Source organism: Eleutherodactylus coqui, chromosome 7, assembly GCF_035609145.1.
Source record: "Eleutherodactylus coqui strain aEleCoq1 chromosome 7, aEleCoq1.hap1, whole genome shotgun sequence".
NCBI lineage: Eukaryota > Metazoa > Chordata > Amphibia > Anura > Eleutherodactylidae > Eleutherodactylus > Eleutherodactylus coqui.
The window spans coordinates 59,664,672-59,677,859 of NC_089843.1; the positions used below are offsets into that span (position 1 = coordinate 59,664,672).

Consider the following 13,188-nt stretch of genomic DNA (forward strand, 5'->3'; position numbering starts at 1 on the left):
CTGTTGGTGTTGAAAGCTGTGCTTTTCCAGGGGAATTCTCGCTGGTTTTCGCTGTTTTCCACAGGCAAATAGGATCTAATCATAAACCCTTTTCGGACCCAATTGCTTGTATGTTTTAAACACAAGCTGAACTGACGAAGGGTTATCCCCGAAATGCGTTTTCAGAAGCTGATGACGTACTTTATTAAATAAAAGGAAACGTTTTCCAAAACCTCTGGTCTTCCTACTTGCTTTAACCTGGATTGTTGCACCTTCTCCAATGCCAGTTTTTTGTCCTATTCATATACTCAGGATGAGTCATCAATAGTAGATTGATATGGTCTGTTGCCAGGCCCCTTGCTGATCAGCTGTTCACCAGACTTTTGCACTGATGTGCTGAACTGAATTCTGCAGAAGGCAGACAGCTCTATTCTTACTGTAGTGGCCAGGCTTGGTATTGAAAGCCAAGTTTCCATTGAAATGAATGGGAACTTTTACAATAACCAAGCCTGGCCACTACAGTAAGAATAGAGCTGTCTGCTTCCTGTAGAAATCGGCTCAGTGCACAAACATGCCAGCATGACAGATGGCTAATTGGCAAGGAGATCCCAGGTAACGGCCCCCATCCATTCGACTATTGAGGCCATTAATGGTTTACAATCGGACAACCCCTTTAAATCTTCAGTTTACTGAATAATTGAGTATTTTGTTGCTCATTTGTATATCTACCTTTAGGTTTGGTCTGATTTTTATTTCTTTGCTTTAGACCACCTTGCTGTACTGTCCTAGCTCAATAGACCTTCAGACGCTTGCAGAGTGGAGCTCATCCCCCATCAGCCATCAGTTTGATGTAGTCAGTCCATCCCACATCTGGATCTTTGCACACGTAACGCAGGGTCAGGATCCTTGGATAATAAGCCTCTCCAGCTTCATGAAACAGGAGAACCTGCCCAGATACTGTCCCACAGCTGTCAGCTACGCCTGGATGTTTTCTTACACCCGCCTTCAGCTTCTTTCACCACAAGTCGATATAAAGTAAGATGTTCTCTAGAAATATAATGTCTCGGTAAACCTGCTGCTTATGGACTTCCATCCTGGAAATGTAGAGAAATTGGTTTTCAGTGTATATTAAATTCTTATATTTTCTTGTTTTGCAGCAGTCCCATTAATGCAAAGAAAGTGACAGCAGTCACCGGCAGCGATTCTTACATCGGCCTTTGGAGAAACTACTTGATTCTTTGCTGCAGTGCAGCCACATCCACAGGCTCTTCGGCATCTACTGGCTCTGTCCGATGTTCCCCTCCAGAGACGCTGGCGTCGACCCCTGACAGTGGATATTGCATTGATTCTAAAGTAAGTTGTGGATTGAAGATAATGGTCAATAAGGTCCGCCCGGCGCTGTTTGGTTCTGTCCAGAGACAGAAACGTCCCACCACTTGCATTCCCCTTTTCTGCTCCAGAATTGTCAGCACCCTTACTTCCGCTATTTGACCCAGAAATCACGTGACCACTGGGTGCCCCTCTGCCCAGCATAGCTGTAGGGTCCTAGCAGCTTCAGATCAGCTCTGCCAGGTGATTACTGTCACTACAAGGGGGTGTTTTCTTCTGTAACTGGGGCTCTTATGGCTGCCCAGTCAATCAGAATAAATCCCTCGATCACTGACCCTTCGGAAGTAATCAGTGACTGTAACATGTAATATTGTTGCGCTCCAGAAAGGTGTCAAGGCCCCTCTTGTACTCTTTCGGTGAGTTCTGCATCACCACATCCTCAGATAGAGACTTCCATAGTCTCACTGCTCTTACAGCAAAGAACCCCTTTTTGTGTTGGTGTAGCAACCTTCTTTCCTTTCCTTTGCTCCCCTTTGTATCCGCTCAAGGTCTGATATACCCTTCTTAAATACCGCTGCCCAAAACCGTCCACAATATTCCATGTGTGGTCTGACCAGTGACTTGTAAAGAGGAAGAACAATGTTCTCGTCATGTGCCCCTAGACCTCTTCTGATGCACCCCGTGATTCTATTTGCCTTGGCAGCAGCCGCCTGACACTGGTTGCTTCAGTTAAGTTTGTTGACTAAAATTCCCAAGTCCTTTCCCATGTCGGTGTTACCCAGTGGTTTCCCATTTAGTGTGTAATGGTGACATGCATTTCCCTGCCCATGCGTATACCCTTACGTTTATCAGAGTTAAACCTCATTTGCCACTTTTTTGCGCCCAACTTATCCAGATCCATTTGTAAGAGCATTCCGTCCTCTTGTGTTAATTACTTTAGTTTATCATCTGCAGAAATTGATATTTTTGTAACCGAAGTTCAAACCTGTATTTTCTACTTTTGTTAGTAGAGACACATCTTTAGAAGTAATTTGTGTAGCAGCAACACTCAAGAACTGTGGACAAATCCTCCTTTATCACTCTCTCCTTTCTAAGGTGTTTGACTAACATCTATATCCTATCATATGTATTGACCAACCATAAAGCATAATCTTTTTACTGCGCCACATGTGTTCATGCACTCTGTAAAGTGCTTTGTCCCCTTCATATGAGGATTCGAGTTCCTCCAAGGTCAGAGATACCAACAAGTTTATTGTCTGCTTGGTCTTTATGACTTGTAATAAGTTACTTCTAGCTAAGCTTCACATTTCTAGAGACTTTGTTGTAGAAGACCGACCTGACACGGTAGATTACACTGTAGTAATGGAGAACATTTGTGATGATGTATCTTCACACTGCAACCGGTATAACTGGAAGAAAATGGTGTTATTTTCCCGCAAGGCTGTGTATAGTGTCGTTGTCTCCAATGACAGATTTGATGTAATATTGGCAAAAAACAGAAAGCCCTGTCTCTTACACACTTAGAATGTACGAGGTCGCGGGTCACAGCCTTAAACTACTTGTAAAGTTTGTAGCTGCATCTACTGAAGTAGTATTGGATCGATGTAATTCCAGGATGATTTGTACAGCTGGTTTTGTTTTACAGATCATTGGCAGTCCGTCCCCCTCATCCCTATTCAAGCACATAGTACCAATGATGCGTTCTGAGAGCATGGAAATCACAGAATCTCTTGTTCTGGGCCTTGGCAGGACCAACCCCGGAGCTTTTAGGTAAGATGCGGGTTTAGCCATTGGAAAAAACAAACAAACTAGTAATATGTTGGCTTTTTGAACACTGAATGGCCTCTATTAGCGACACCCATCTACGGTAGTAGCATGGGTAGATTACACATGGTCTTTTGGTCTTCAAAACCACAGCTTTCGTCCTGGCATCCAGCCACAGATATCAGAGGACACGTGGTGTGCCAAGAACATGATCCCCACACCATTACTGCACCTCCACCAGCCTGAACTGCTGATTCTTGATACAAAGAGGTCATCAATTCACGCTGCTTGTGCCTAGTTCTGCCCCTTCCATCAGTAGGGTGCAACAAAAATTTGGATTCATCTGGCCAGGAGATGTTTCCCACTGCTCAGTGATTCCATTCCTCACTCTTCTGCCCACTGCAGTCTCGGCTTTCTGTTTCTCTTAGATGACGATGGTGCTGAAACTGGTTGTCTGCTGTTATAGCTCATCTGCCCTAAGGAGCGACAAGTTGTGCGTTTTGGTCACATTGCAGCACCATTATTGTATCGGACTGCAATTTCAATGCAGTTCATTAGAACGATTCTTGACCTCCTCCTATGACCCTTTTTTTAGCGATTTGATTGCATCCACAGGATCCTCTTTCGCTGAATGTTTTTCCTAGATCACCCCATTCTTGATATACTCTTCCTAATGTTGTACAAGAAAGCCTCCCAAGAGTGGCAGTGACATCCTGGCCCCGGCTAGTCTAGCACTGATGACCAGGTCTCTTTGGAAGTCACTCAGATCTGTTTTCCCATCTAATGTGGATTCACTGAAACCGATCCACGGAAAACTTGTCGCATGATTTTATGCTGCACTCTGGGGTCATGGGGAGAAATTCCATACACGGAAGTACAAATCGTGAGGGCCGGGGTCTCTAATATAGTGGCCATTCGTTGCTGATATTTTTGATGGCATTACGGTTAAAAGGTAAAAATAATGGAATACAACAAATGAACGCTAGACGTCCGTGCGCTGACCGTAATAACCTGCTTAGACTTTTCATTCTATTGCATAGAACAGGTTTGCTTTCTACCTTGTAGTTGATATTTTTCTGTGTTTAAAGCATTTCCAGTTCCAGGGCCCGGCGTAAACCTTCATGTTTATTAATGACCTTGTTACATCTGCCAGTCCTTTCACATAGGTGTAATTACTAGCTCTCCCTGTGCATATTGTGGAAACACCATGGTGTTGCTGTCCAGCCGCTCAGGTGTCTAATGCCCCTACCTGTTGTTTGTTTCCAGGGAATTAATTGAGGAGTTGCACCCAATAATTAAAGAAGCACTTGATAGAAGGCCAGAGGTAATTATATTATGTGTCTTTGTTAGATTGTATTTCAGGCCAGGATTACCTGTTTCTTTCTTGCCGAAATACTGAGTATTGAATGTATCAATCCTAATGTGATGCTTAAAAAAAACGTACGGAAAATGCGTAACTCAGAAAACTGTAATTAAACTTAGTAACTGAAAGAGAAACTCCAGTCATGGCGAATTCTTCCACTGGAGACCAGTTGTAGAAGGAAATGTATTTCCTGCATCCATTGCCACTTGCTGGATTAGAAGTCGTTCCCAGCCTGGGTGCGGCTGGACGAGAATAGAAAGAAAATCTTGGCTGCTTTCATGTTAAAACAGTCAAAAGCTGTGTGTGTTATTACAACTTGGCCCCACTCAAGTGAATGGAGTAAACTGCAATACTAGGTACATCCTGTGGACAAGGGAGGCGCTGTTTCTGGAGCAAATCCAACAGATTTTTCTAATTGCATATAGCTCTTTTTAATTATCACATAATGTGAGCCTTGAAAGGAAAATGACACATACCACTTGAGAAATAAAAATGGTGTTAATGTAAATTTAAAAAAAAAAAATTGTTATAGCTTTGTGTTTGGATTTTTGAACCAGCCTTACAATAAATCTATAGTTCTATAACTGTGCTTTTTCAATACTGTGAAGTAATATGCCGTGTATTTACGTGACTGAAATGCAGATGCCCCCATTGAGTTCAATAAGCAATTGACTTTAATATGGGCTACTTTGGTATTTAATTCACACCAAATATGACATACTGTTTGGGTTTTTTTGTTGTTTTTTTACGCTGGGTAAATAGGCACATGTGAACAAACCTGTAGAATTGAATATGTTCTATTCATTCCATATTACGCACGTAAAAATATGGACATAATGCCTGGTGTGTTTACACCTCTGTAAATGAGTCCTAAATCAAAAAGTGGTCATAAATGCATATAACGGTATTCTAGTGGTAAAACATGATCACAAGCTGAAGATTGCTTCCAGGTCATTAGAGATGTTTTGATAAATGTTATGTTTTGGGTTTTTTTTTTCTTAAGCTTTTACCCATCTGCTGTATGGGTGAAAACTGATTGGTTGGTTGGTGCACGATTGCGGTGACTACTACCAAGTTTAAAAATGGGGTGGTTCCGTTTACCCCAATTCTGCTCAGCTCTGCAGCGCTGCTCCAATCTGTATCCTATCAGTTTCCATGGAGAGCTGGCCGCATGTACGTTCAGCAGCTCCATTCACTTTAATGGGACTGTGGTGAATATGGCCGAGCATAGCTCATAGATTTCATTTAAGTCCATTGAAATGAATGGATCTGCCAGCTCTCCGTGGAAACTGGCAGGATAAAGGTCGGAGCAGTGGTGAGTGAAGTGAGGCAAACAGGGACACCTCTTTCTTGGGATCAGTGGAGTTCCCAGCAGTCAGATTGATCAGTTTTCAGTGGTCTAGCAGGCATTGCATCCCCTTCATTGTTGCCAGGTCTAGTACCATACACTTGGTAGTGACTGTAACTGATGCTCAAGTAAATGGGACAGCGTTGCAATACCAATTACTGCCACTGCAAAATGTACAGCGCATTGCATGGTGTACCCCAAAAACAATGCAGCACTCACTGGATTTGGGTTCTCATCAATCTGATGTTGATAGCCTAGTCTTAAGGATAGGTCATCAATATTATATGTAAGGGTTTCTGGGACTATGTTTAACAAAAGGTGGTTCCCTTGTTAATGTATCTTTTTTTTTTTCTTGAAGAATATGAAGCGGCGCAGGCGTCGAGATATTTTGCGAGTGCAGCTGGTCCGTATTTTTGAACTGCTGGCAGATGCTGGTGTCATTAGTCACAGGTAAGTTTTGTGAAATGTTTTTACCTAAGGCTACTTGTATTTGTAGCCTTAGGGTGAAATTGGTCCAAAAGTCAAACGGAAATGAGACCCATTCATTTGAATGGCTGTATGCACATGGGCTTTTTTTTTTTTTTTAACTCAAACTGATGGTCTGAGTAAAAAAAAATTGCAGCATGTCCTAATCTTGTTAGATTTTTGGACAAGAATAGAACATGTCAATGTGCGGCGTTCAGCACATCGGACAGCAAACGGACGAGATGTGCACACGGACGAGCGCTGTCCGATGCGATTTGCGCTTGAGAATCTCGAGTGATTTTTAAATCACCTGTGTACAAGTAGCCTTAGGCATATTGTTAACCTGTACTAAAGGTTTCATCTTCTCTTAGACTGATGCCGCCATATTGAGTAGTGATGGGTTCATTAAGTTTCCCTTCTGCACTCCCTGTATTGAGTATATTCCATACATCAGTGACTGTCTTGGATATTAGTGCAGATGGGCGCGTGTATACTGCTTCAGGGTACACTGTCTTATCCTTTCCTTTCTCCCCTAGTGCAAGCGGAGGCCTTGATAATGAGACCCATTCCCTGAACAATACTCTGCTAGAATACGTGGACTTAACCAGACAGCTACTGGAAGCCGAGAACGAGAAGGACTCCGATACACTGAAAGATATCCGATGCCATTTTAGTGCCTTAGTGGCGAATATCATTCAGAACGTTCCAGGTATTCCCTCCCTCCCTTACTTTCTTTCAACTGTGTTTGCAATTTAGAATAAAGTGTAGAAGTTTTGTTTAAATGTCCTGCATTAAAGGGATTTTTTGATTGTTAAAAAAAAAAAACTTGCCCCAGGATAGGGAATGGCAAGAAAAAAATATTTATTAGGCTGCCTGCAGACGGCCGCGTCGGATCCGGCAGCGAGAATTCCGCCGCGGGACCCGACCTGAGCGCCTGCAGAGAGCAGCGCGTACTCACCCACGCCCCGCAGCTCTGGATCTTTCATGTGCCAGCTGCCGGGCAGCCGGCACATGCACAGACCGGAGCCGGCGGCTGGTGAGTGACGTTTATGTGCAGGTTTGTTTGCCGCGCGAGATTTCACGTGGCCAAACCGCGGCCGTCTGCATAGGATTGCGTTTGTTAACGCAAAACAATGCAGGCTTCCAGTGCCGGAAAATCCCGCTGCGGAATTTCCGCCCGTCTGCAAGCGGCCTTACTCACTCTAAGGCCGCTCTCACACAAGCGTGTTTTACCACGTATCTCACGCATGGGTTTTGTGCACACAATACGTGGTAACTAACTGTACATCACCGACAATGGTGCCTCTCACACAGCACACGAAAAAAACCAACATGCTCTGTCTTGGTGTGTATTACACGCCAAGATAGTGTATGTGGATCTGTCGCAGGTACTGCTTACTTCTGCGCGCTGTCCACACGGGAGATACGCTCGTGCCAAGCACCGGCACACTCTAGTGTGAGAGCAGCCTAACACTGTGTCGAACGCTTTTGACAAGTTATAATCTATGCGTACGTTGTTTTTTGTTTGTTTTTTTAAAAACCTATGCGTTTGACAGATGGCTAAAACATGATGTGAGCAGTGCCCAAGGGACCGTTTTATAAAATGGTCTATAAGGAAAACTTTTTGTTGCCCATAGCAACCAGTCACGTGGTGCACTTGAAGTTGTGTTGGGATTGGTTGCTATAGGCAACAGAGACTTTCCAAAACTCTGCCAGAAGAGTGTTCACTTGTCAATATATGCAGAACTAGTTTAGCCTTTCTTCTATTCACATGTCCTCAGGATAGCAATAAGGAATTTGTAAGGGTCTTCTTACACGGAACGATGAACCTTCAAAAACTGCTGGATTGTGCACATTGGGGCGCTAATTGTTCAGCGTAAACACGGGCAGCAATTGAACAACGAATGAGAATTCATTCGCTTATGATTCGTCCACATTATGCAGTTACAAAAAATTTGTCATTCATAAGTTGTTGCGTGTAAAATGCAATCATTCATTTGTTCTCATTCACTTATTCATTCCTCTGAACAATCTGCGAGTGAACAAGTGAAAGACGAAAAAATATCGACCATTATCTGCTTTAAAGTGCAGTCCATTTACACATACAAACGACTCGTTAGGAGGATTTCTCGCGCCGTGTACAGGGGCCCTAATGTCGGTACGATGCTTGTAGTGACGGTTGTGACGATGTGTTTTTCTCCAGTGCACCAGAGGAGAAGTATCTTTCCCCAGCAGAGCCTGCGCCATAGCCTCTTCATGTTGTTCAGTCACTGGGCCGGTCCTTTTAGCATCATGTTCACCCCACTGGACAGATACAGCGATCGGAACATGCAGATAAACCGCCATCAGTACTGTGCACTAAAGGTAATGGACCTGCTCATGTTTGTTCTTTATGATGGATGTCTTTGAGATGCAACTAGGAACCTTATGCTGTGTGTAAGCTGCTGACTGGCACCCATTAAGCCCATGTATAAGAACTAGGCGGCACTGTCTGCTCCCTAGGTCCACTCTAAATGCCCGCATGCATACTAATGCTAAATTTATAGGTGAGTGATGGCCACTTCATTAGAGACCCCCATCTAGAAGCACACTGGACCTCCTTTGGCCTTCAGAACCGCAGCATTTCATGGTGGCATAGATTCCACTAGGTGATGAAATGGTTCTGCAGGAAGATTGGCCCCTGCGGACAGGAAGCTGTTGTATGGAGTTGCTGATGTGTTCTGACCAGCTGACAGTAAGGGGTCATTGAAGCAGAGCGTGAGTTCAGGCGATGGCTCACAACAATTGTAAACGTATAACCTTATATCTTGCTATAGCCCCTTCAATGATAGGAGTCCCAGTAGGTGTCACGTTACCGCTTTTACCTCAGGCCTTGCCCACCTTTTACCTCTAGTATTTGCCCGCCTTTTACCTCAGGGCCCCCGTCCGCCTTTTACCTCAGGGCCTCCGCCCACCTTTTACCTCGGGGGCCTCCGTCCGCCTTTTACCTCGGGGGCCCCCGTGCGCCTTTTACCTCGGGGGCCTCCGCCCGCCTTTTATTTCAGAGCCTCCGCCCGCCTTTTACCTCAGGGCCCCCGCCCGCCTTTTACCTCGGGGGCCTCCGTCCGCCTTTTACCTCGGGGGCCTCCGTCCGCCTTTTACCTCGGGGGCCTCCGACCGCCTTTTACCTCGGGGGCCCCCGACAGCCTTTTACCTCGGGGGCCCCCGACCGCCTTTTACCTCGGGGGCCCCCGACCGCCTTTTACCTCGGGGGCCCCCGACCGCCTTTTACCTCGGGGGCCCCCGACCGCCTTTTACCTCGGGGGCCCCCGACCGCCTTTTACCTCGGGGGCCTCCGCCCGCCTTTTATTTCAGAGCCTCCGCCCGCCTTTTACCTCAGGGCCCCCGCCCGCCTTTTACCTCGGGGGCCCCCGCCCGCCTTTTACCTCGGGGGCCCCCGCCCGCCTTTTACCTCGGGGGCCCCCGTCCGCCTTTTACCTCGGGGGCCCCCGTCCGCCTTTTACCTCGGGGGCCTCCGTCCGCCTTTTACCTCGGGGGCCTCCGTCCGCCTTTTACCTCGGGGGCCTCCGTCCGCCTTTTACCTCGGGGGCCTCCGTCCGCCTTTTACCTCGGGGGCCTCCGTCCGCCTTTTACCTCGGGGGCCCCCGTCCGCCTTTTACCTCGGGGGCCCCCGTCCGCCTTTTACCTCGGGGGCCTCCGTCCGCCTTTTACCTCGGGGGCCTCCGTCCGCCTTTTACCTCGGGGGCCTCCGTCCGCCTTTTACCTCGGGGGCCTCCGTCCGCCTTTTACCTCGGGGGCCTCCGTCCGCCTTTTACCTCGGGGGCCCCCGTCCGCCTTTTACCTCGGGGGCCCCCGTCCGCCTTTTACCTCGGGGGGCCCCCGTCCGCCTTTTACCTCGGGGGGCCCCCGACCGCCTTTTACCTCGGGGGGCCCCCGACCGCCTTTTACCTCGGGGGGCCCCCGACCGCCTTGTACCTCGGGGGCCCCCGTCCGCCTTTTACCTCGGGGGCCCCCGTCCGCCTTTTACCTCGGGGGGCCCCCGTCCGCCTTTTACCTCGGGGGGCCCCCGACCGCCTTTTACCTCGGGGGGCCCCCGACCGCCTTTTACCTCGGGGGGCCCCCGACCGCCTTTTACCTCGGGGGGCCCCCGACCGCCTTGTACCTCGGGGGGCCTCGGACCGCCTTGTACCTCGGGGGGCCTCGGACCGCCTTGTACCTCGGGGGGCCTCGGACCGCCTTTTACCTCTCCTCTGTCACAGCACTGGTACTGACTGGCACAGAGGGCTCACTGAGGAATAGTACCACTGGTGCTCACTGGTTTCATTAGTGTAGTTGCACCTACAAGTTCATCATTACTAAGGGCTCTGGCCCTGTGACATGTTTCTCCCGGCCTCCGTCAGTGTCCCCTCCGCTGGCCAGCACGGGATTACATAGATGAGTTGTGAGCACATCTGTTTCTAGGTCATCGCCCAGAATCGCCATAAGAGGTGGTGGGATCACCGCAGCGCAGACCTGGTTTTCTGCACAAGATAATCTCTGTATTTATAACCCTGAACACATCCAGTTCTTTTTAGTTGTATACAAAAGATTGCTTACGTTATTAACCTCTGCGCTGCCGCCCCGCCAGCCTGTCCCCGTGGATGGCTATAACCAGCATCGACACCTTTAGGCTGACGGGTGACTGAGACGCTATGTATAAGGTCTTATGTGCCGGTGACAATGAAGGAGATTATTCCACTTTGTGTGCTTTCCACCACTTTCTAACCAAGAATTTGATAAATGAATCATGTGGAGCGCAGCTGTAAAGCCCCGTCTACTTTATCCTGACATGACTGTAGATCATTTTGACATTTTGGAGTCTTTCTGTAAAAAAAAAAAAGCCTTATTTTTAATCTTAATTGCCACATAATAAATCATCAAAAATCATAGGTGAGCAAATATTAAAGCATCACCATATGGAGACATTAACAGTTTTTTTTCTGTGGGATCCGTTAGATGTGGGAAATATTATGGAAGAAAGCTGCCAAATCCTCCTCTAATATGCAATCTAGGGAAAATCAATCTAAGGTACTAACTTTCTGGGACCGCACCGCAGAATGGACTGTGTGTTACTGTCCCTCACATCTGACTAATGGAATTGTGACATTGTCTGACCATTTTAATACCGGGCATGAGGTGTGCAACGTACTCTGAAATGCCCAGGTTGTTAGAGGTATGGTTCGTAGACTTCTGCCTGTTAGATTTTTCCCCACTTTTTAATTGAGGTTTGAAGACGTTGTGTCGTGTCCTTATGTCATGTTAAAGGGGATGGCTGAGAAAAAAAACAGTTCCCTTATTCCAATAAAGAGCTTCTCCTCTCCAGGCTCTCTGGTCTCCGCAGTGATGTATTATTTATAGGTTGCTGCAGCCATTGGTAGAACTCTGTATTAGAACGCTAAGCTCTGTCATTGTCTGCAGCACCCAGTGACGTCCCGTTAACGGGTGTTTTCGCAAAAAAAAGTTTATCTTGGACTACCCCTTTAAGTCAAATAGACTTCTTAGAGGGAGGATCCTTTAGCCAGAACATAATCACCATGTGACTCTATGGCAAAACAGCTGGTTGGACATAGCTTCAGCTGATTACTGGAGAGGCCTAATGAGACCCTAATGAGAAAGCCCCTTTGACTACTACATTCAGAGTGATTGCTCTATAAAAGTAGTTGTTTCAGTCATTTTTATGAGGTACAGGTAGTATAAAAAAAAAAAAAAAAAGCGAGCATGCATGAGAAAACAAACACAATAATTACAGCAAGCCCTATAGTCCTAGAACATAATTTGTCCCTGGATCATATGGGCAAGTAAACTTTACTGCCATACACTATTTTCCGTCTCTGATCTGCCAGTTTCTGGGAAGCTCTTTGGTTTTTCAAGATGGCCGCAGCACTTTTCACAAGGAGCACCCTGCATTGGTAGTCTTAAGACATTACACACTGCTCTCGGAATTGCTAGCAGTTGGAACATGAGCAGTTCTGGCCAATCCAAAAGCAGCATGAAGTGTCTCAGACTACCAATGCTTCGTGTGCATGAAGCAATGAGAGGAGCGCTGCCAGAGATCTTGGAAAAGGATGGAGTGGATCTGTGGCGCAAAAGGAGGACAGCAAGTAATTTTGTCCCTGGGACCCAGAGGCTCTCTATAATGATATAACGCCAAATGGCCATAAAGCAGCCTGAAGCATATGTATGTTACTGACTTGTGTATCCCTTTTATTTTTGCAGGCGATGTCGGCTGTACTCTGCTGTGGCCCAGTTGCAGATAATGTTGGACTTTCTTCGGATGGTTATCTGTATAAATGGCTGGATAACATCCTGGATTCCCAGGACAAGAAGGTAATGTAGATTGTTTGCTTACATACTGAATATGCCGGGCTAGGGTTAGTCACTCTTTTTTTTATAACTGAGTCCCAAGTGGGTAAACTCACTCCTGAAGAGTTACCTAAGCACTTAACGGCCTTTACAAAGGTTGATAAAATAGGTCAATTATTGCCCTGAGTAAACAAGGCACCAATCAGCCGAAAAACGAGCAAACGCTTGTTTGTCTGGTGATTGCATCTTTTATGCAGGCCATAAAAGAACCATAGAAAGAGACTTACAGACTTTAATTCTTGCACTCAAGAATTCTTTAATTGATACTTCAAGACATATAATCAAATGCATTTTGCATGTGAGTATCTCAACAATTCAGATATGCACAATATGCACCATTATTGATTATCCAGGCACTGTGTTCGTGTATAGGATATAGTCATAGCAGTAATGTTTCAGAAGCAATTCCTTCATCAAGCCATGGCTGGTGGCTTCAATAGAGATCCGTGGTGGGTCTGAAAATGCAGGAACAAACTGTATGTGGCTTAACAATTGCAATAATGATTATTTCTCCCCAAACAGTTTGCATAAGACCATT

General features: G+C 46.3%; 1 protein-coding gene across 5 annotated transcripts in view; it reads left to right on the top strand.

Moving 5' to 3' along the window:
• FRYL (FRY like transcription coactivator) overlaps positions 1–13,188 on the top strand; it is a 285,628-nt gene that overhangs the window by 202,952 nt on the left and 69,488 nt on the right. For all 5 annotated transcript variants that reach the window (XM_066573099.1, XM_066573096.1, XM_066573098.1 and 2 more), the window contains 8 exons: positions 746–1,014; positions 1,137–1,332; positions 2,954–3,078; positions 4,339–4,396; positions 6,142–6,233; positions 6,785–6,957; positions 8,452–8,612; positions 12,504–12,614. In XM_066573099.1, coding sequence (XP_066429196.1) covers positions 746–1,014; positions 1,137–1,332; positions 2,954–3,078; positions 4,339–4,396; positions 6,142–6,233; positions 6,785–6,957; positions 8,452–8,612; positions 12,504–12,614 — 1,185 coding nt within the window. The remainder of the gene's footprint in view (positions 1–745; positions 1,015–1,136; positions 1,333–2,953; positions 3,079–4,338; positions 4,397–6,141; positions 6,234–6,784; positions 6,958–8,451; positions 8,613–12,503; positions 12,615–13,188) is intronic.